General features: G+C 31.0%; 2 protein-coding genes across 3 annotated transcripts; both read left to right on the top strand.

Annotated features, from left to right (window-relative positions):
• Nucleotides 1–1,791: 1,791 nt before the first annotated feature.
• On the top strand, nt 1,792–4,445 carry LOC131004283 (bet1-like protein At4g14600). Its single transcript, XM_057930933.1, has 4 exons — nt 1,792–1,913; nt 2,025–2,157; nt 3,368–3,424; nt 4,057–4,445. The coding sequence occupies exons 1-4, from the start codon at nt 1,891–1,893 to the stop codon at nt 4,216–4,218; spliced, it is 375 nt and encodes a 124-aa protein (XP_057786916.1). The 5' UTR covers nt 1,792–1,890; the 3' UTR covers nt 4,219–4,445.
• A 10,001-nt stretch (nt 4,446–14,446) lies between these two features.
• LOC131004284 (protein LATERAL ORGAN BOUNDARIES-like) lies at nt 14,447–16,507 on the top strand. 2 transcript variants are annotated; one of them, XM_057930935.1, is made up of 2 exons: nt 14,447–14,817; nt 15,735–16,507. In XM_057930935.1, the coding sequence occupies exon 2, from the start codon at nt 15,741–15,743 to the stop codon at nt 16,287–16,289; it is 549 nt and encodes a 182-aa protein (XP_057786918.1). In that variant the 5' UTR covers nt 14,447–14,817; nt 15,735–15,740; the 3' UTR covers nt 16,290–16,507. The 2 variants fall into 2 exon arrangements, with proteins under 2 accessions (XP_057786918.1, XP_057786917.1); XM_057930934.1 differs by having other exon boundaries at nt 14,450–14,866.
• The last annotated feature ends 3,688 nt before the right edge of the window (nt 16,508–20,195 follow it).

A 20,195-nucleotide genomic window follows, 5' to 3' on the forward strand; every position in this document is an offset into this window, starting at 1 on the left:
TGCACCTTAACCCTGTAAATAATAAGTGGAGGGGCTGTACACTCCAATCATATACTACTTCCCTCCGTCCACGAATCATCTTCCTATTTGGTGTTCGGCACGGGTTTTAGAAAGCTGAAAAAATGTGGTGTAAAGGTGGTGTAAAAGACTAAAAGGGTAGTGTTAATGTATTGTGGTTACTTTTACTAATCTGCACTAACTATTTGGCATTATTTTATTAGGTGAATTAAATGAAAGCATTTAAATGAATAAATTAGAAATAAAATTTTCAAAAAATAATAAACTTGAAATTCAGAAAAATAAATAATAAATAAACTGAAAAATTCAGAAAATAAATAAATAAATACATAATTAAACTGGAAAATAAATAAATTAGAAATAAAATTTCAAAAAATAAATAAACTGAAAATTCAAAAATAAATAAATAAATAACCTGAAAATTGAGAAAATAAATAAATAAACTGGAAATAAATAAATAAATAAGTAAACAAACTGGAAATAAATAAACTGGAAATTCAAAAATAAATAAATAAATAAACTTGAAATTCGAAAAATAAATAAAGAAACTGGAAATAAATAAATAAATAAATAAATTGGAAATAAATAAACTGAAAATTAAAAAATAATTAAATAAATAAATAAATAAACTGGAAATAAATAAACTGAAAATTCAAAAAAAAAAAAAAAACTGGAAATCAGGAAAATAAATAAATAAACTGGAAATAAATAAATAAATAAACAAACTAGAAATAAATAAACTGAAAATACAAAAATAAATAAATAAATAAACTTGAAATTCAGAAAATAAATAAATAAATAAACTGAAAATTCAGAAAATAAATAAATAATTAAACTGGAAATAAATTTTTCAGAAAATAAATAAACTGAAAATTCGAAAATAAATAAATAAATAAACTGAAAATTCAGAAAATAAATAAATTAACTGGAAATAATTAAATAAATAAATAAATAAACTGGAAATAAATAAACTGAAAATTCAAAAATAAATAAATAAATAAATAAACTGGAAATCAGGAAAATAAATAAATAAACTGGAAATAAATAAATAAATAAACAAACTGAAAATACAAAAATAAATAAATAAATAAACTTGAAATTCAGAAAATAAATAAATAAATAAACTGAAAATTCAGAAAATAAATAAATAAACTGGAAATAAATAATCTGGAAAATAATTAAACTGAAAATTCGAAAATAAATAAATAAATAAATAAACTGGAAATAAATAAATAAACAAACTGAAAATACAAAAATAAATAAATAAATAAACTTGAAATTCAGAAAATAAATAAATAAATAAACTGAAAATTCAGAAAATAAATAAATAAACTGGAAATAAATAATCTGGAAAATAATTAAACTGAAAATTCGAAAATAAATAAACTGGAAATAAATAAATAAATAAACTGGAAATAAATAAACTGAAAATTCAAAAATAAATAAATAAATAGACTTGAAAATTCAGAAAATAAATAAATAAACTGGAAATAAAATTTTCAGAAAATAAATAAATTGAAAATTCAGAAAATAAATAAATAAACTGAAAAATTCGAAATATACTACTCCATTTAATTAACTTCAAAATTGAATTAATTAGAAGTAATGGTAAAGTGTGGTGGGTCCAATTGATAAAGTGTAGTAATTTAAAAAGTAAGGGAGGGTATATATGTCCAAAAAGCAGAGTAGGAAGTTAATTGGTGGACAAAATTTTAGAGGCAAACAGGAAGATGATTCGTGGACGGAGGGAGTACTACTAATTCACACGTGTGGGTGTACTTGCCTATAAATAGTAAGTGGGTGTACTAATTCCGATTAAATTGAAAATTTTGGAAATTTCTTGATTCTTTTTCATCTGTCTTTTATTTTGCGATGGCTGCTGCATACAGATCAAGGTATTCCACGAATTCTATCCTGTAAATAACAGTTACGTAATATAGTAATTTGAAGCTGAAACTACACGTTTTTTGTTCTGCGTCTGATCGATTGCTCCCGGATTGAAACAGAGATGGATTGAGCACGCGGCCGGTGGGTTATGGCGGCAATTCCGATGAGATTCAGTTGCGAATTGATCCGATGCATTCAGATTTCGACGATGAGGTGACCGGTCTCCGGAAACAAGTTCGGAGACTTCGAGATGTGAGTGAATTTGTTGACTTCTCTATATCGTTAATTTTTTTTTTTTTTAGGGTTTTTTTTTTCTAGAAACGGTGAAAGAGTGTAATGTGGCCTGTTTTTCGAACATGTACGATGAGTTTTCAGTCATGATGTGATTCATCACGGTTGAATTTTTTGTGCGGTATATATCAAATTCAACACAATTGTACATATTTAGATGCTTTTGATGGTATTCGGTTTTGTTTATTTTGGTGGAATTGGAAGTGATGATGATGTGTGTAAATTGAATGAAGTCATGACTTATTGTGAGCACTATAGTTACAGTCACGAGGTGCTTAAAAAATGAGAATGTTGCGTGGCTTGATCAATTCGAGTTTATGGAAACCTTACATCCCATGGACCCCCGGGACTATGAGCACTATAGTTACAGAGACAAGGTGCTTAAAATATAAGAATGTTGTGTTGCTTGATCGATTCGAGAATTTTCATTTTTTCAGTTCCATCTTTACGTGTGAATCATCAGCATTGTTCAGTGGAGGGAGTTTCTGTTTGCGAATGTGGTTTCTCGCTACTTTTTAGGACTAACTATAGTTGCTGATTTCACAAGGGATTTCTTTGTAATGGACTGTTATATCAGCTATCAATTTTGTAACAATCCACAAGAAATGAATGACTTAAACATATACTTTTACTTAGAGTTGGTGCTTGCTAACACATTTATGAGTTTTTTCAAATCATATCTTTCATGGGCTAGCCAACTGAGTGCCAGACTTACGGCTTTTGCTTCCATAAAACTTTACAGTTTGATTTTCTTTTTAATAATGGAATTTGGAAATTGTATTGTGTATTAACATATTATGTGGTCTTTAATAATGTGGGTATAAAGACTGTTTAGTCATTTTTATATTACTGGAAATTGGTCATTTTTACTGGAAATCTACATTATAATTGTGTTGATTAATTATGATTGAGATTATCCTGTACATGTAAGCTCCTATCTACACTTTTCTGGTTTTATTGGAATTGTATTTAAGGTTTCATCCATGACATGATAAGATTTCCATTTAAGTTTTCAATTAAAATTTTGATGAAAACTGCAGCTTTTCTTCTAATATGGCTTATGCAAAATTGGAAACCACACAAGTAGTTTATGTTTATGCTATAGTTTGTATGTTATTTATGTTCACTTTAGGTTTGGTCTCAACTTTTGTTTGCTTGTGCAATATTGCAGGTAGCTCAAGAAATTGAGACAGAAGCAACCTTTCAAAATGATTTCCTGAATCAGCTGGTATGTCATAAACTATATTCAGCATTTTGAACTAATCTTTGAGAAAAAGGCTATCCGACTCTATAATCACTATGAGACTTCACTTTGGTATCTTTTCGTAAAATATTTTGACTACGAAACCATTAATATCCACTCTTCTAAGGTGGTAAATTATGTTCTACAACTTCCTGTGACCGTTCTTATGTAAGCCATCAAAATTTTCATTCCCACTATTCGGATGGGAAATGCAGCTGTTGTAAGTTACTAAGTTGGTAGCTGGAATCTCTTTAATTGAAACACCAAGATGATTGTTTTGAAATTTCTTCTAGGTTGGCTGTAATTGATTGAAGGGACGACACTGAAAATAATTGAATAAATGTTTACATTGTGTGGCGAGTGTGACTTGCTGACTATGCAATGGTCATCGTTATCTGTATGACCTTTACTAATGCCAACTGCTAATAATTAAAATCTTGGAAATTTGTACTGTTAACTTCTTAAGTTAGATTTATTGGAATACTGGAATGCCCCTGAAAACTTATCGTGGATTTGTGCTCATGGCCTTTCATGAAAAACCTTATAAGGATCTAATAGGCTTTTAAACTCATTGGTAGCATAGAACTGACGTTGCTCTGTTTCTTTTACTTATGTAGCAAATGACATTGATTAAAGCTCAGGCAGGGGTGAAAAACAACATGAGGAGACTCAACAATAGCACCATTTGGGAAGGATCAAGCCATGTAATGCATGTTATCCTTTTTGCACTGCTTCTATTTTTTCTGGTATATTTCTGGTCCAAATTGTCACGAAGATGAGTATGCTTGAGAGTTCTGTCCTGCTCCACTGAGATTTTGAGACGAGGTAACACCTGAATGCTGGATCTTGTAAATGCTTGCATTTGGTCCCATCATGATGTAGCTATCATAATCGATTTACCTGTGTACATGAAGTTTCTTGTAGAGGAATGAATTGTGATTAAAATATTACTAGCATCTTTGGCCAAGAACGAACTATCAAGATATAAACTTCTGTTGGTCCTAAACCTATTTCTCAGACAATTGCGACCCACATCACAATAAAAGGAAATAAAAAGAAAAGGAATTGAATGATAATTGTCAAAATCCATTAATCATACATGTGTATATGTCTTCATTTTTGTCAAACATCTTTCGAGTAGTATATGGTTAGACTTTACTGAATAGATCTAAGTCTCTTTTATTTAGAACTAGGTAGAGTGTGGAGCCATGTTAACTGTACTTTTTTGGTTTAACTTTTAGATGATCAAAGTTATTGTCCTAGGATGGTAACATTTAGCATACATGTTAATTTACATTTGCAGTATAGTAGCAAGTAGGATTAGCATCTTCATGGGTTTTCAAATATACTATGGTCTAGAGCTACAAAATGATTGTAACTTTATCATTTTAGATCAAAACCTAGCTACCCATTTCCATTATCCACCTATTTACTTTTAGATAAAAACCTAGCCACACATTCTCATTATAACCCTATAAATCTTCTTTTACTCACTTTTTCTGTTCCTTTTTCTCTCCCTTTTAGTGTGGGAAGAATTAGCATAAATATTTAAGAATTAGTTAAGTGAATTAGGGGCAGTCTTGAACTAAATATTTAAGAGAGATTGAAAGGGCCACTGATCTTTTTTGTAGTTTCTTCTGTTTCTGTCATAAATTTTTGTCTAAATACTTTTTTTTAACTCTATTTAAACAACCCTCATTAAAATAGTGAGAATAAGGTGGATTGCACATGCATTACTCAACTTCCGTAATAGTTCAACATTTTGAAACAGTGATATGCTAAATCTTGGCACAGTTATTGTAGTTTGAGAAAGAATATGAATATGAAATTAATTGTTGTAATCTCAATTATTATGATATGATGTTATCATTTATTAGTAGCTCGATGAAGAATATTACTCATATAATATTATGAAGTTGAAAATGACATTTGAGAACAAGAAGAGAGGATCAACAGTATCTTTTGGATTCTCTTTCATCCCTCTCTCTTATCGGCATTTATTTGTATCATCAGACAGAAATAAGAACTGAGGACCATTTAGTGGATTATCAAGAAACAATTTACACATGTGAAAATACTTTTGTAATTGTAACTTACATTTATTTACTCATAATCAAATTAAAAATACCTTCAATGAAGATCATTTTGTCACTGGCAGTGCTCTCAATAACTTTTTATTTAAATTGATGCCAATTTTAGGGAGGAATGTTGTAAATAATTACTAATATCATAAAAGTTTGGTGGGACGTACGGGTGGCGGCAGTTGAGAGGTACAACATCTCTTTGAAAATCTAGTCGGAATCAAATAAATCGACAATTATTGTAGTAATATAAATCTATACTATATTAAAACAGCAGTTTTCAATTAGAAATTGATTTCAAATCAATTTGAAATTGATTTGAATGGCAATTTTGATAATACTTTTAATATGAAGGTTAAAAAAAATTATTAACACCACTAACTCATTTCACACGTTCACACTAATTCAACAAAAATCTATACAATATTAAAACAGCAGTTTTCAATTAGAAATTGATTTCAAATCAATTTGAAATTGATTTGAATGGCAATTTTGATAATACTTTTAATATGAAGGTTAAAAAAAATTATTAACACCACTAACTCATTTCACACGTTCACACTAATTCAACAAAATATATTAATTACTTAGAAAACACTATTCAAATATATTTATTCAATTTGATTTTCTTTTAAATTCATCAACTTTAATTTATAAAAAATATTCAATATGGATGTTAAATTAAAGATAATGACGATATCTTTAATTTGATGTAAAAATTATAAAAAATAAATTTAAAACCAATAAGTTATTATAGTTAATATGGAAAAAGGAATGAAAGAACCGTGAATTTTTAAAAATGAGAAATGAGAGAGGAGATGATAGAGGAGATAAGAGAGAGGAGAGAGAAAAAAATAATTTGGTGACTTTAAACTATATTAAAACAACAGTTTTCAATTAGAAATTGATTTCAAATCAATTTGAAATTGATTTGAATGGCAATTTTGATAATACTTACAATATGAAGGTTAAAAAAAATTTATTAACACCACTAACTCATTTCACACGTTCACACTAATTCAACAAAATATATTAATTACTTAGAAAACACTATTCAAATATATTTATTCAATTTGATTTTCTTTTAAATTCATCAACTTTAATTTATAAAAAAAATATTCAATATGGATGTTAAATTAAAGATAATGACGATATCTTTAATTTGATGTAAAAATTATAAAAAATAAATTTAAAACCAATAAGTTATTATAGTTTAAAGTCACCAAATTATTTTTTTCTCTCTCCTCTCTCTTCTCTCCTCTATCATCTCCTCTCTCATTTCTCATTTTTTAAAATTCACGGTTCTTTCATTCATTTTTCCATATTTTTTTATTTTATTTTTTATGTTTTTACTATAGATCAGTATTTTTTATATTTTACTATTTATATTTTTATTATATCAGTTTAATGCAATTACAATGATGAAACTTATATTTGTTCATTTTAGACAGCAGTTTTCAATTAGAACAACAGTTTACAATCTATACTATATTAAAATAGCAGTTTTCAATTAGAAATTGATTTCAAATCAATTTGAAATTGATTTGAATGGCAATTTTGATAATACTTTTAATATGAAGGTTAAAAAAAAATTATTAACACCACTAACTCATTTCACACGTTCACACTAATTCAACAAAATATATTAATTACTTAGAAAACACTATTCATCAACTTTAATTTATAAAAAAATATTCAATATGGATGTTAAATTAAAGATAATGACGATATCTTTAATTTGATGTAAAAATTATAAAAAATAAATTTAAAACCAATAAGTTATTATAGTTTAAAGTCACCAAATTATTTTTTTCTCTCTCCTCTCTCTTCTCTCCTCTATCATCTCCTCTCTCATTTCTCATTTTTTAAAATTCACGGTTCTTTCATTCATTTTTCCATATTTTTTTATTTTATTTTTTATGTTTTTACTATAGATCAGTATTTTTTATATTTTACTATTTATATTTTTATTATATCAGTTTAATGCAATTACAATGATGAAACTTATATTTGTTCATTTTAGACAGCAGTTTTCAATTAGAACAACAGTTTACAATCTATACTATATTAAAATAGCAGTTTTCAATTAGAAATTGATTTCAAATCAATTTGAAATTGATTTGAATGACAATTTTGATAATACTTTTAATATGAAGGTTAAAAAAAAATTATTAACACCACTAACTCATTTCACACGTTCACACTAATTCAACAAAATATATTAATTACTTAGAAAACACTATTCATCAACTTTAATTTATAAAAAAATATTCAATATGGATGTTAAATTAAAGATAATGACGATATCTTTAATTTGATGTAAAAATTATAAAAAATAAATTTAAAACCAATAAGTTATTATAGTTTAAAGTCACCAAATTATTTGAAACTTATATTTGTTCATTTTAGAAATCTTTAGCTTAAAAATATTTTTTTAAAGGTCAACTTTATATTAATATAAATTTGTAGATAAATAACTAATATATAGTATATCTTAAAAATCAAATTTTTAAGCTTCAAAATTACTCATTGGAAAATCAGTAATTAGAGAACCATTATCGATTTTCTTTAAAAATAAAAAATAAAAGTAAATTGAAGAGTTTAATTTTTTAGTAGCACATTTATTTAAATTTACTGAAATTGTATACATTTTATTTTGGAAAATGAACGACACATATCTCATGTTAAACCCTTTATTTTTTCACTTTCCAATTGAAAAAAAAATGTATACATTGTAACTTTATTTTAAAATTTGAGCATAAACAAAATGACCTCATAAATATGCATTCGAAAACTATACTATTAAACTACAGTTATACTATATGTAAATAAATAGTTTTGTACATCTTAGAATATTATATGATCCATAATGATACTCATTATCATCTATACTTGCTTTTGATATTTATAAATTTATACACATTATCAATTAAATCAATTAATTGCTATTTCAATAATTGAAAATTCGAATGTTTTCAGATTGATATTTTTATTGAGATTATATTGTGAATAATTTATTTTTTATTGAGATCATTTATGTTTATATTTACTTATATATATATATATATATATATATATATATATATATATATATTATGTTTAACATTTTTATTTATTTATTAAAATTATCGTTCAATTTCGATGATGGTCGTGCATCGCACGAGCGGGCACATACTAGTTGGTATTTACGAAGCGGAATCGGGATTTTAACATTCTTGGTATCGGTTGAATAAAATTGCGATGTTATTGGAATTTTGTATATACCGATATAACATTAACATTTCATATCATTAGGTTTTTCGGCACTCAGGAACACTTTATTTCAGCTAATCCATATTAATTTATTTGGCTATTTTAGCACATCATCAATTATACTCTTCAATTGATCAATCTCGACCATAATTTTCGAGGGTCGTCTGAAGAAGAATTACGAGTTTTAATCATTGCTCTAAATTTAACTTTTAGAGCCATACACTCAAACCCACTAACCTCTTTACCTGGACTTCCACCGTCTATTGGTTGGGGTGGAAGCGATTTACGTTTCATCGTCAATCATTATTCTCATTTAAGCTACAATATTTTTAGAAACTATTTTTCAATTTGTTTGACTCGATGACTTTAATAGAATTGATTTATGATCAAATTTGCATCTCCTTGTTTTGATGTTCGAAATGTGAACAAGGCACCGAAGATCAAACACGTTTAATCTAAGTTAAAAGTTTCACCAGGCTTAATAGGCATGCAGTAATATTGGAGTACATTAAATTCAAAACAATTGTTATTGATAAGTACCAAATTTGGTATAATTAAATTGATAAAATTAATTAATTGGGGGGCATAATTATAATCAAACTTCAAACCATTAATTGACGAAGATTAATAACAAAACCTATATGATTGTTTATCTATGATCAAATAAATCTTTGATAATCTAATTAAGTATATTCGCTTTTGCACGCTTTGATAATCGTGTCGTCACCAATGAGATATATACTTGCGCATGTATAAATAAAACCAAAATTTCAACCTCAGCACTTGAGTTTTAAATTGGATGGTGCACAAGGGCGAACTATAAAATTAGGCACCAGAATCCCTCTAGAAATGCTCACTTTTTGTACAGTTTTCACAACTTTTATTTAAATATGATTTAGAATATTTATTTGAGAAGCATGCATCAAAGTCAAGATGCAAAATATATATTCATGTCCTTCACATCTTGAAAAAGTATTGGGGAATTAAGTGTAAATCTTGGTTGAAAATGATTGAAGATAGCTAATATACTCGGAGGAAAAGTCATCTACCATATCTTCAAAAAGAGTTAGTAAATAGTCAATATTTATTTATTCTTGTAATTTCGTTCTATTTAAAGATGAAAGCGATAAATATTAAACTAGGGGGATTAAAATGATAAGGTATAATCTATTATTAATATGTTTCATGCGGCACTTGTGATAAGGAATAATCTATATGTAGAAGATTCTTTATTACGACTATAATAAATGGCGAATGCAATGATTTAAATCATTCAAAGAATTACTAGATAGTACTAGATATGTTAGAGCATTCATACCCAAGAGGCCAAGAGCCCGCCCTTTAAGTGGTCTCCATCTCTAGAGAGCCCTTCTTTCACACACCCATAATCTCTTAATTTGGACTCTCTAATTTTATTTATGTTTTCTTTTTAATTTAAATGCATTTGTAGATTAAAATAAATATTGAATTTTGTAATGGGTAAAATTCGTATAGCCCCATTTTAAATGTATATTCGTGGCTCAATTGGCTAGTCCAATTAAAAAGATCAAACTAAATTCGATTAACTTAGACCTGCCATCCGAGTCAAACCCTAGAAAGAACGACGACTTCGGGAAAAAGACAGGATAAAGTCACGATTATCAATCCATAAAAATCGGAACGACTAAGACCTAAAGGTACGCACGGGTAAAACCCTAAAGGCTCTTTTGCTATGATATAAATACCAACCAATTAGGTTAATAGACCTCATCGAATCATTCACACTTTAACATGTTCTTTCCACAATCTCTCCCCACTCGCATTACTCTGCCTCCACGCTCTCAACCTTGGGTTTTCCTGTGACCAAATCAGCCTGGACGACCTTACCGCCCTCGCTTATTGCTCAATCGCTCTTCAACTCCGTCGACCAAATGGACCCGATTTGATCATTCCTTTACTATATTTCAATTATTTTCAATACGATTTTTTTAACATTGTTTACTAACTTGAGCGTCGGAGTCTCTTCCATCGACACCCCCACCGGTGCTCCTAAAAATGCTCTAACGTTGTTCGTATTTCAGGTTGCTAGTGCCTATCGGACCGGACAACCCCGACTTCCTTATCCGTAATTGTTGGATCTATCCCCAACAAATTTTAACAACAAAAATTTCGTTTATGATTAAATTTCAACTTTACATTAATAAAAAAATTATAATAATTTAAAAAATCACATTATTTAAACTACAGCTGAATTGGATCAAATCGTGCCCAAATGTGCTCATCAACTCGTCTTGGAGGTGAGCTTGCATTCATTTATCGCGAAGGGAGTCTCCAGCCAAATATGCACAAAATTTCGGCGTTTGAATCAGAGGAAGAGTTCGAAGAAGAAGACATGTTTTGAGGAGAAAATGAGTAGTGGGAATTGAATTTGATGCGAAAAATGAAAGGAAAGATGGAGAAAAGAACCGTTTTCAAACGGCTATTTTCTTTAAAAAAAAGATCAACAAAAAAATCGTTGGAAATATATACTCCTTCCGTCCTCCAAATAATTTTCTAGTAGGAGATGACACGAGTTTTAAGAAAAAAATTGTTAAATGTATTAATTTGTAGTGAAGAAAAAGTGTAATAATTAGTATAAAAAGTGGTGAAAGATGTTATAATTAGTATTGAGAATGGTGAAAGATTGAAAATTAATAATAAATAAAGTAGGGTTAAGGTACAAATCCACCCCTAAACTAAACACCCCTAGAGCGTATATCCCTCCATTCTCGACCTTGGCTCAAATACACCCCCAGAGTCCATAACAAGTGTGCATTTAAACCCAGCGAGTTAACACTGTTATCTCTCCGTTAACTTTTTTTTTTTTTTTAATTTAAATTATGGATTTTGCTCTTTAAAACTTTTCCGGCTAGCCTTCACCAGAACCCCGACCTTCACCGCCATTAAAAAACTCTTGGCCGCAGCTTCAGTCTCAACTCCTCCAGCTTTACCTCCCGTCGTGACCGCTCCACTGGCACCAGTGCCAATGAGCTCACCCCCAGTGCCGACACCGACAGCTTTTCATCTCTGTTGTGTCATCGTCGCCGTCTCCCGGGTAAATTAAATTGTGCATTTTGCCGTTGAGGGGCGCGTCGGAGTACAGGGACACGCCGAAGAATGATGTTGGCGGGGAAATCACGGTCGATTGTGCCGGCGCCAACGGTGGTGAGCCACGGCGCGAGGTTGGTCACCGACATCCCGTCGGGGCTGTTGTTGCCAGCTAAGGAGGAGACAAAAATCTCCCTCGAAATAGCTCGTATGCACCAATTGCGACGGGATCGAGATAGTAAGGGGATGAGATCCCCCTCTCCACCGCCGATTGGGATCAAAATCACGTCGACGCCACTTAAAAATTAAAAAAAGAAAAGAAAAAAGAATTTAAGTAAACTTGCGCGTATACCCCTTCATTCTTGACCTTGACTCAAATATATCCCCAGAGTCCATAAAAAGGGTGCATTTAAACCCAGCAAGTTAACAGCAAGAAACGGCCGTTAACTGCCGTTAACTCGCTGGGTTTAAATGCACTTTTTTATGGACTCTGGTGGTGTATTTGGGCCAAGGTCGAGAATGGAGGGTATACGCTCTAGGGGTGTCTAGTTTATGGGTGAATTTGTACCTTAACCCAATAAAGTATTATTTATGGTGATGTAATGTTCCAAAATGGATAAAAAATTATTTGGGGGACGTCCCAAAAAAAATATAAGAAGTTATTTGGGGACGGAAGGAGTATGTATATATACCTGGTTTGCGCCTGCTGCCCAGTGAATCGCGGTGGATGCTCTTAGTTTTTAAGCATTTCAAGGTATAATTAGAAGATATATATATTCACTGTGAGCAAGACGTTAAATTAAAGCCTTGATATTATTCAACAATTAGGTTTGAGTGGGTATTAGTATATATTGTTTTTTTATATACATGTAGTACGATGTTATAATATTGGGTTGAGTTCACTGCAGTTATAAAGCTTCCATCAGGTTTCTAGTTTTTAAAACCTTTTGAGGTTCACATTTAAACTTTATGATATTACTCCTAATTACAATTGACCCATAATTTTATTAAAAAGTTCATCGTTCAAAATGCAGTTAATAGATCAGTTCGGTTTTTGTGGTTTATTGCATTGCATGTATGTTTATTTATTACTTATTTCTTTTAGGGAATATGATTTACTTCATCATAAAAATGACTATATGAGTCTTGTGTGTAAGACCGATGATTATACGTACGTGGATCCAAAATGACTAAGCATAAATAAGATCGTATGGATTTGAAACTGATTGTTAGTAGACGTTGACCTATTAAAAAGTCCGACAAAAGATTTCTATGATAAATAATACTGAGTTGATGCAGATTATGAATTTATACTTTCAGAAAATGTTGACGTATGTTTCTTCCGATTTCTTTAAAGTTTTTCTTTTTGGTAAATTAATTAATTTAAAGGTTAAATGCATTGCTGTACGTGGACTCGAATCTAAGACGAACAAATAAATTTATTGCAACTTCATTTTCAATTGGAGTTACTAGCTCGTAGATTTGTGCAACATTGTATATATAACTATGCATGCTATTTTCTGGGAGCAATAATATTGTAACACCACAAACTTTACCTTTTTTTGAAACTCAGTTAAGACTCCAAAGTCAATTGAAATGAAATTAATGGGGACATTCACAAGAAAAATCTCCCAAACATCAGCAATTCAAACCGAGATCTATAACTCGTACATAATACGTGTGTATTTGCTGACATTATAAACAAAATTCAAATTATAAGTATTAATTATGAGAATATTGATTAGAATTATCCTCAGAAACTGTTTGGAACAAATTAAAGGAGTCTAGCTTGTGGTGAGGGCAGCAAAACAAGATTAATTTCTAGAACAAATTAAAGTTTGATAAATAAAAATCTGATCATGTTAATTACCATATACAATAAGAATTCTTGAAATCTCTTGTGTTTGTAGTGGAAGAAGATTAAACCTGCAATTAAAGCAAAGATGAGCACTGCCACAGAATATATTCATTCCTTGAGCAGCCCACCTTTTTTGACCAAAACAAAAATCAGAAACCATTCTGATGGATCAACAATCTGCAAATCACATTACATGAATGTGTGTTTAGAAGCAACCTAAGATTCTCCTACTTATAACCTAGGATTGTGATATATGGTATCTCCCATCCCATTACACAATATATGCCGTCATCATATATTTTACTTCATCAATATACATACTCCTATGCGTCACACATACAATGAAGAAAACACCAACTTTCTTTATTAAATAAAGAAAGCAACATGCTTTAAACACACATTCATGTCAATGTTGGACAAAATGAGACTTCAACATACAGATTTAGGGGAATCCCAACTTTATTTATTGAAGAATTTCTACAATGCATATGCTCAATATTTTTTTGATCACCTAGCCTTCAAATCTCAATGTGTCTGAATTAATCTTGATAGATAAAAAGGCACTATAGCCCACAAAAACACAGACAAATGATAGTTGTCTGCATGTACTGAAGTCCACTCATTGTAATAAGAATATAAAACGATATAAAATCACACACACAGAAAAATATTTTGGGAGATTTTTTTGGGTGTATTTGGAAGTGGGAAAAATAGGGTAATATGGGAGAGAGAGACATCCCCCACAGCTATCATAAAATTATTAGATGCAGTGTCACACTCATCTTTTATATTGTACCTCTCATTTATTATTGTCTCTGTCTTTTTCTCCTTACATTCCCTTCTCCATCCCACTAAATGCTCTTTGCCTCCTTCCATCCATTTATATTTTATCTTTTTCTTTATTTTCCAACTGAAATTCCCAGCTGAGTAGAAAACATTCTCTCCTTCAATTTAGGGTTTTCCCCCTCATCCCTCATTAATGAGGGTTAACTGCAAGAATATCTCAGCTCTCTGAAGTTTCTGTTGCTGCTGTTTCACGCACTCTCTCTCTCCCTCTTTTTGAGAATTTGAAGAAGCAAACAACAGTTTTTTCTTGAAACATCTCCCACACAAGGAAAAAGGTAGTTTACTTTTTTTCTTCTTCTGATCAAAGGGAAACACTAGAGACAGGTAAAAATTCATCAAGCCCTTTTTGCTGCTTTTCAATATTAATTTTTCACTTTAATTTCTTCCTCTCTTTTTCATTTTGTTTCTAGTAAGATCATATATATAGATATATAGTAACTTGAAATCATGCTTTCTTTTCGCTGACAGTTTCTTGATCTAGGGTTTTGTTCTTGCTTTTTGCAGTGATTAGCGTTTGATAAAGGCAGGATTTGTTACAAACCCTTTTGGTTATATAACTGTGACTAGATCTCACCTTTAACTCAAATTAAAGATTTTGAGTTTAATTATTACAAATTTAAAAGATTGAATTTTTCACACTTTAATTGAGCTCTGTGTTTGGAGATCTCTGACGGCTGGTTTAATTTCTGAACCTTAAATCTTCAATTCTTGTTTTGTACTTGCACACACATACACACACATGCCCAAATTTATACAATTATGTATATATAAAGTATGTTGTACAGTTTTTGCAGCACTGATACTAAAACTTGAGCCCAGATGATTACTTAGAAGTTAAAGCCCATATTCAAGAACTATATACTATATAAGTTGTGTAACAACATGAATTATTATTCCCAAAAGTAAAAAGAAAAAAAGAATGGAATTCTTTATAATAAACATACATAGGAAAAGCAAAATGAAAACTCGATGATCTGGTCTAGAGACCGCGAGCAATTCAACAGATCTCAAATATTCTACAGTAATTACTATATTTCTGGTAACTAAGGATGTTTTCAAACAAGAAGTAAAAGGGCAAAAATGGTGAAATGTGACAGAAATAATAAACACATACACGTGCAGAAGCTATGCAAAGTTAGTCTGAAAAAAAGTGGAAATGAATTTGTAATTACTTGGGGGTGTGTGTGTGCAGAGAGGTATGGCTTCGTCGAGTTCGTACAATTCGCCGTGCGCGGCGTGCAAATTCCTGCGGCGGAAGTGCATGCCTGGCTGCATCTTCGCGCCCTATTTCCCGCCGGAGGAGCCGCAGAAGTTCGCCAACGTGCACAAGATCTTCGGCGCCAGCAACGTGTCGAAGCTGCTGAACGAGCTCCTCCCCCACCAGCGCGACGACGCCGTTAATTCGCTCGCCTACGAGGCGGAGGCGCGTGTGCGCGACCCCGTCTACGGCTGCGTCGGCGCCATCTCCTTTCTCCAGAGGCAGGTCGACCGCCTCCAGAAGGAGCTCGACGCCGCCAACGCTGACCTCATCCGCTTCGCCTGCGCCACCGGGATTCCGCCCTCCCCGGCCCCGGTAGGCCCGCCGCGCCAGCGCCCGGGGGAGTATAGTAGGAGGATCGGAGACGGAGGCGGTGGTGGAGGAGGAGGTGGATTTTATCAAACACCTAATAGCTACACATTCCCTTATAACTATCATTCCCCATGGAATGGCAGTTATAATCCTCATGGAGGAGGAGGAGATATTTAAGGAGCCATGATTTCATCTCTCTAGGGTTTGCCTCTCCTCTCTCTCTCTCTCCCTCCCTTGGAAATTAAATCGTATTCTGCAGATTTTTTTTTCTTTTTTTTTTTTTTTGGCTTACATCAATTTCCATTTTCAATTACATGTCTAAGTCATGGTTTTCTAGCTATGTTTGTAGAGTCACATGCATCCCTCTAGCTGTCAAAAAAAAAATTATACTATTATTTTGAGGTGTTAATTAGTAACTGTACGTATTCCACTGCGCTTGATCAATTCAAAGATTATAATCTGTGAGATCAGGCTTGATTTGGGGGGTTGGGTGGGTTTGGGGGGGGGGGGTGTTTGAGTCTTGCTACACTAGTTTACTTGTACAAGAAATGGGCATGTGATTGTTTTGTGGAATTGAGAATAAAAAGTTGTATTTGTGTGTAAGAGTTGAAATATTTGTAAGAAGATTCTCTAGCCATGAGGTTGATCTCCATTCACCTACATGTATTCTTAATTCTTGTTGAGGACCACTTCTTTATTTTCTTGCTGATATCTAATTGCATATAGGTTTTGGCTCGAATCAATACATGATATATATGCACACACACACATGAGATTAGATCAATAAATTAATTTTTAAAATTAAACTAATAACCATTTTCAGTTATTAGATCTTAAAGATAACTGTGAATGCATCACGAGGTTCTAGGTTCGAATTCTATAAAGGTGATTTTTTTTTAATCATCATTTCTCACATCAAATTCTTCAATCTATAATGGTTCATAGTTTATATTGTAAACGAGCATTTACTTTGGAAGATTAGTCTTGATAGATAAAAATAATAAGGCTAATTTCTTATTTAATTATTTAGATGGATTGAAATTTTGGGATATCCCAAGACCCTTGATAACTTCTATCGTTTTAGCTAGTTTTACTTGATTCATATCCCATCAATTAAAAGAGTGGAATTGAAACAATCCTAGTATGAAGGATAAAAATACTTAATCATACAAAGTAAACTCTCTTAAAAGGGTTCGTAGCATAACCCTACAATGTATATGTATATAGGCGCAACTTTGTAAACAGAAAACTATGTAAAACATGACATCATGATATATGTTTGGCATTGTAATGCGTGTGTGTAGTGAAAATGATATCTATATATAGCTAGAAATGATAATGAACTTAGAATGTCAGACATTTAAATCCTATAGTTAATTGATATTCAATTAAATTAATCATATATATGAAACAAGATTGATGAACAAATCAATAAAATTTACGAACAAATATATGAATGTAACGTACGAACGACATTCTTACCTATGTGTGAATCCTGAAGGGACGAAAAATTTCACCACATTAACTAATTACGGTTGTTCGTGCGTAGATTTTATTAACTTGTTTATTACATTGTTTTGTTCGTAGATTGTAAGCTGTAAGATTGGACTGTAGATATCAATTATCTTATATCTTAGAATAATGTCGTTTCTCATTCTATCCACTTCATATGGTATACGTACATGTCATTATCAAGAACATGCAGTAAATGAGGAGGAGAGAGGGCCCTTTTGTAATAAAGGAATTTTCGACAGTCCAAAGAAAATGTCTTCATGAAATATAATGTAAAACTTTATATGTAGTGAAACATGTCTATCACATATACTGTTTAGCTAAGAATATTTGAATCTTTTGTACCTAAAGATGGAGTGTGAATCTTATCACAAATTTTAAGCTTGTGAACCTCACAGCTTTTGCTCCGGACACCTTCTACAGTGAGCAACAGCTCTTTCTTGCATTGGATCCATATTGTAGGTGGTGGCCTCCCCATTTACACATTTTTTTATTTTTCCAATTTCTAAAAAATTTCAATAAAATTTAGTGTAATCTAGTACAAAAGTAATCAATTAGATAATTAACTATATATGTAGAAGCAAGTAGTTTTAGGAGACCAATTAGAATTTTTACCTAAAGCACTAGGGTTAGGGTTTCAATCCAATGAATATGAGAAGAAAATGTGATGCATGTGCTTGTCAATCTTGTCAATACTCTTTAACATCCAATCATCCCTAGCTAGCTACTTGTGTAACTTCCTCATAATTATCATTTGCATTTGCTTACCTTTTTAAAATTGGAGAAATTTATAATTTTTACCCATAATTAATTATTATGGAGAATATATATGATGAGTCTCCAAATTAAGTCACAATAGTCCTAGAAAAATGAAGAAAAGTATATTTGGTAGTTTGACATCATTTTGAAATAGTATGAGAGTTATTTGAGGACAAGACTTATTTTGAAATAGAACACTTATTCCAGGACAAAGGGAATGATTTGATACCTTTTATAATTTTGAAAAAGATTGCTCAAGATATTAGTAATTAGTAAATGAATGAATTAAAGATGAAAATAAGTTTCAATGATTTCATGTTATTAGACGGAATTTAGATTTTAGATATGGCTGGGAATAGATTGCAGTGTGTGAAGCAGTGTAAAGTGGCTTTTTCCACACATTTCAGAGCTAGTATGCAGAAGCTTTCTGTCACTTCTGTTCTTCCCTTACAAATTTATTTGAAGTCTGCTTTTAGAGTCTCTCTCCTACTCTGTGTGTCTCGTGTGTTTCTCTCTCTAGTTCCATCGCTTGTCTATCATCCTCCAATTCATCGTCTTCTCGAGATCAACAATACTTACATTCATGTCTGTCCGATTCTTTATTGCAGTTTTGTTCGTCTTGTCAAATTAATTATCACACACAACAGCTTGTAGTAGTGCTAGTGCTACGCTCACCCCAATTTTATTTTATTTATTCAGCCTATGATTAATTGTTCCTTGAGTAAATTCCATCAAATTAGCTACTTTTATTTCAATTGCTGTGAATAACACCGTCAATAATTTCTTTTATAAAATACTAATTACACAAAGTACTGATTGAATCAAAATAATTGATACGTACACCTACTATATCTTCTACAATCTAATTCATAGTTATATATGAAACCATTAATTCTCCCAAAACAAGGGTCATATACTCCCCCCATCCCATGAAGCATGACACATTTCTTTTCGGCACGGGAATTAAGAAATTAGTATTTTGTGTGTTAAGTGTGGTAGATGAAAAAGTGAAAATGTGAATAAAGGGTAAATTTTTTGCCATTTTTAGAAACGTGTCATGCTTCGTGGGACAAACCCAAAAGGAAACTGTGTCATGCTTTGTGGGACGGAGGCGGTATATGATTTTGATCATCCAAAAATATATATAATTTTAAACACCAAATTAAATATTCCAAAACCAAATTTCCCAATTCCGATCCCCAAATTAAACAAAATTTGGGATGCAGAATACAATGTACTTCACAAAGTACAAATCTAGCTAGAGAAACCAAATATAATTAGTAACCCAATTTGAAAGTTAAAGTACGCAAGATTTTTGTACCAAATTTGTTTTAATTGTTGTTGATTGTCACTGGCACTTGATCGTAGCTGGAAAAAATAAAGGATTTTGATTGCAGGTAAAAGCAGAAGATACGTGTACATATCAACATGTGCACACATGCAAGCACCCCACTTGCTACATTCATTGCCCCTATAATTTGCAGGCATGTCTTTTTTTCACTAATATTTAAAAAAATAAATTTCACGCATACATATACTCCATATATTATGCACCTAGAAAATATATAGGGTCGTAAAAGTCCGTGTCAATTATTAAATTAAATAGTACTCCATATAAAGGATTATAACAACTTCATTATAACATCCAAGTCAACAATATTTTTCTTTCTCTGGTTATACCTTATTTTGAAACAAAAAGCAAGAGCATTAATTTGAAACCCACAATTACATAATTCGATAATTGAAAAATAAAAAACAACTAATACTTGGAAATTACATGATCTAGTTGGGGAACAAATAAAAAAGTGGATT

Source organism: Salvia miltiorrhiza, unplaced genomic scaffold (assembly GCF_028751815.1).
Source record: "Salvia miltiorrhiza cultivar Shanhuang (shh) unplaced genomic scaffold, IMPLAD_Smil_shh original_scaffold_358, whole genome shotgun sequence".
NCBI classification, from domain to species: Eukaryota; Viridiplantae; Streptophyta; class Magnoliopsida; order Lamiales; family Lamiaceae; genus Salvia; species Salvia miltiorrhiza.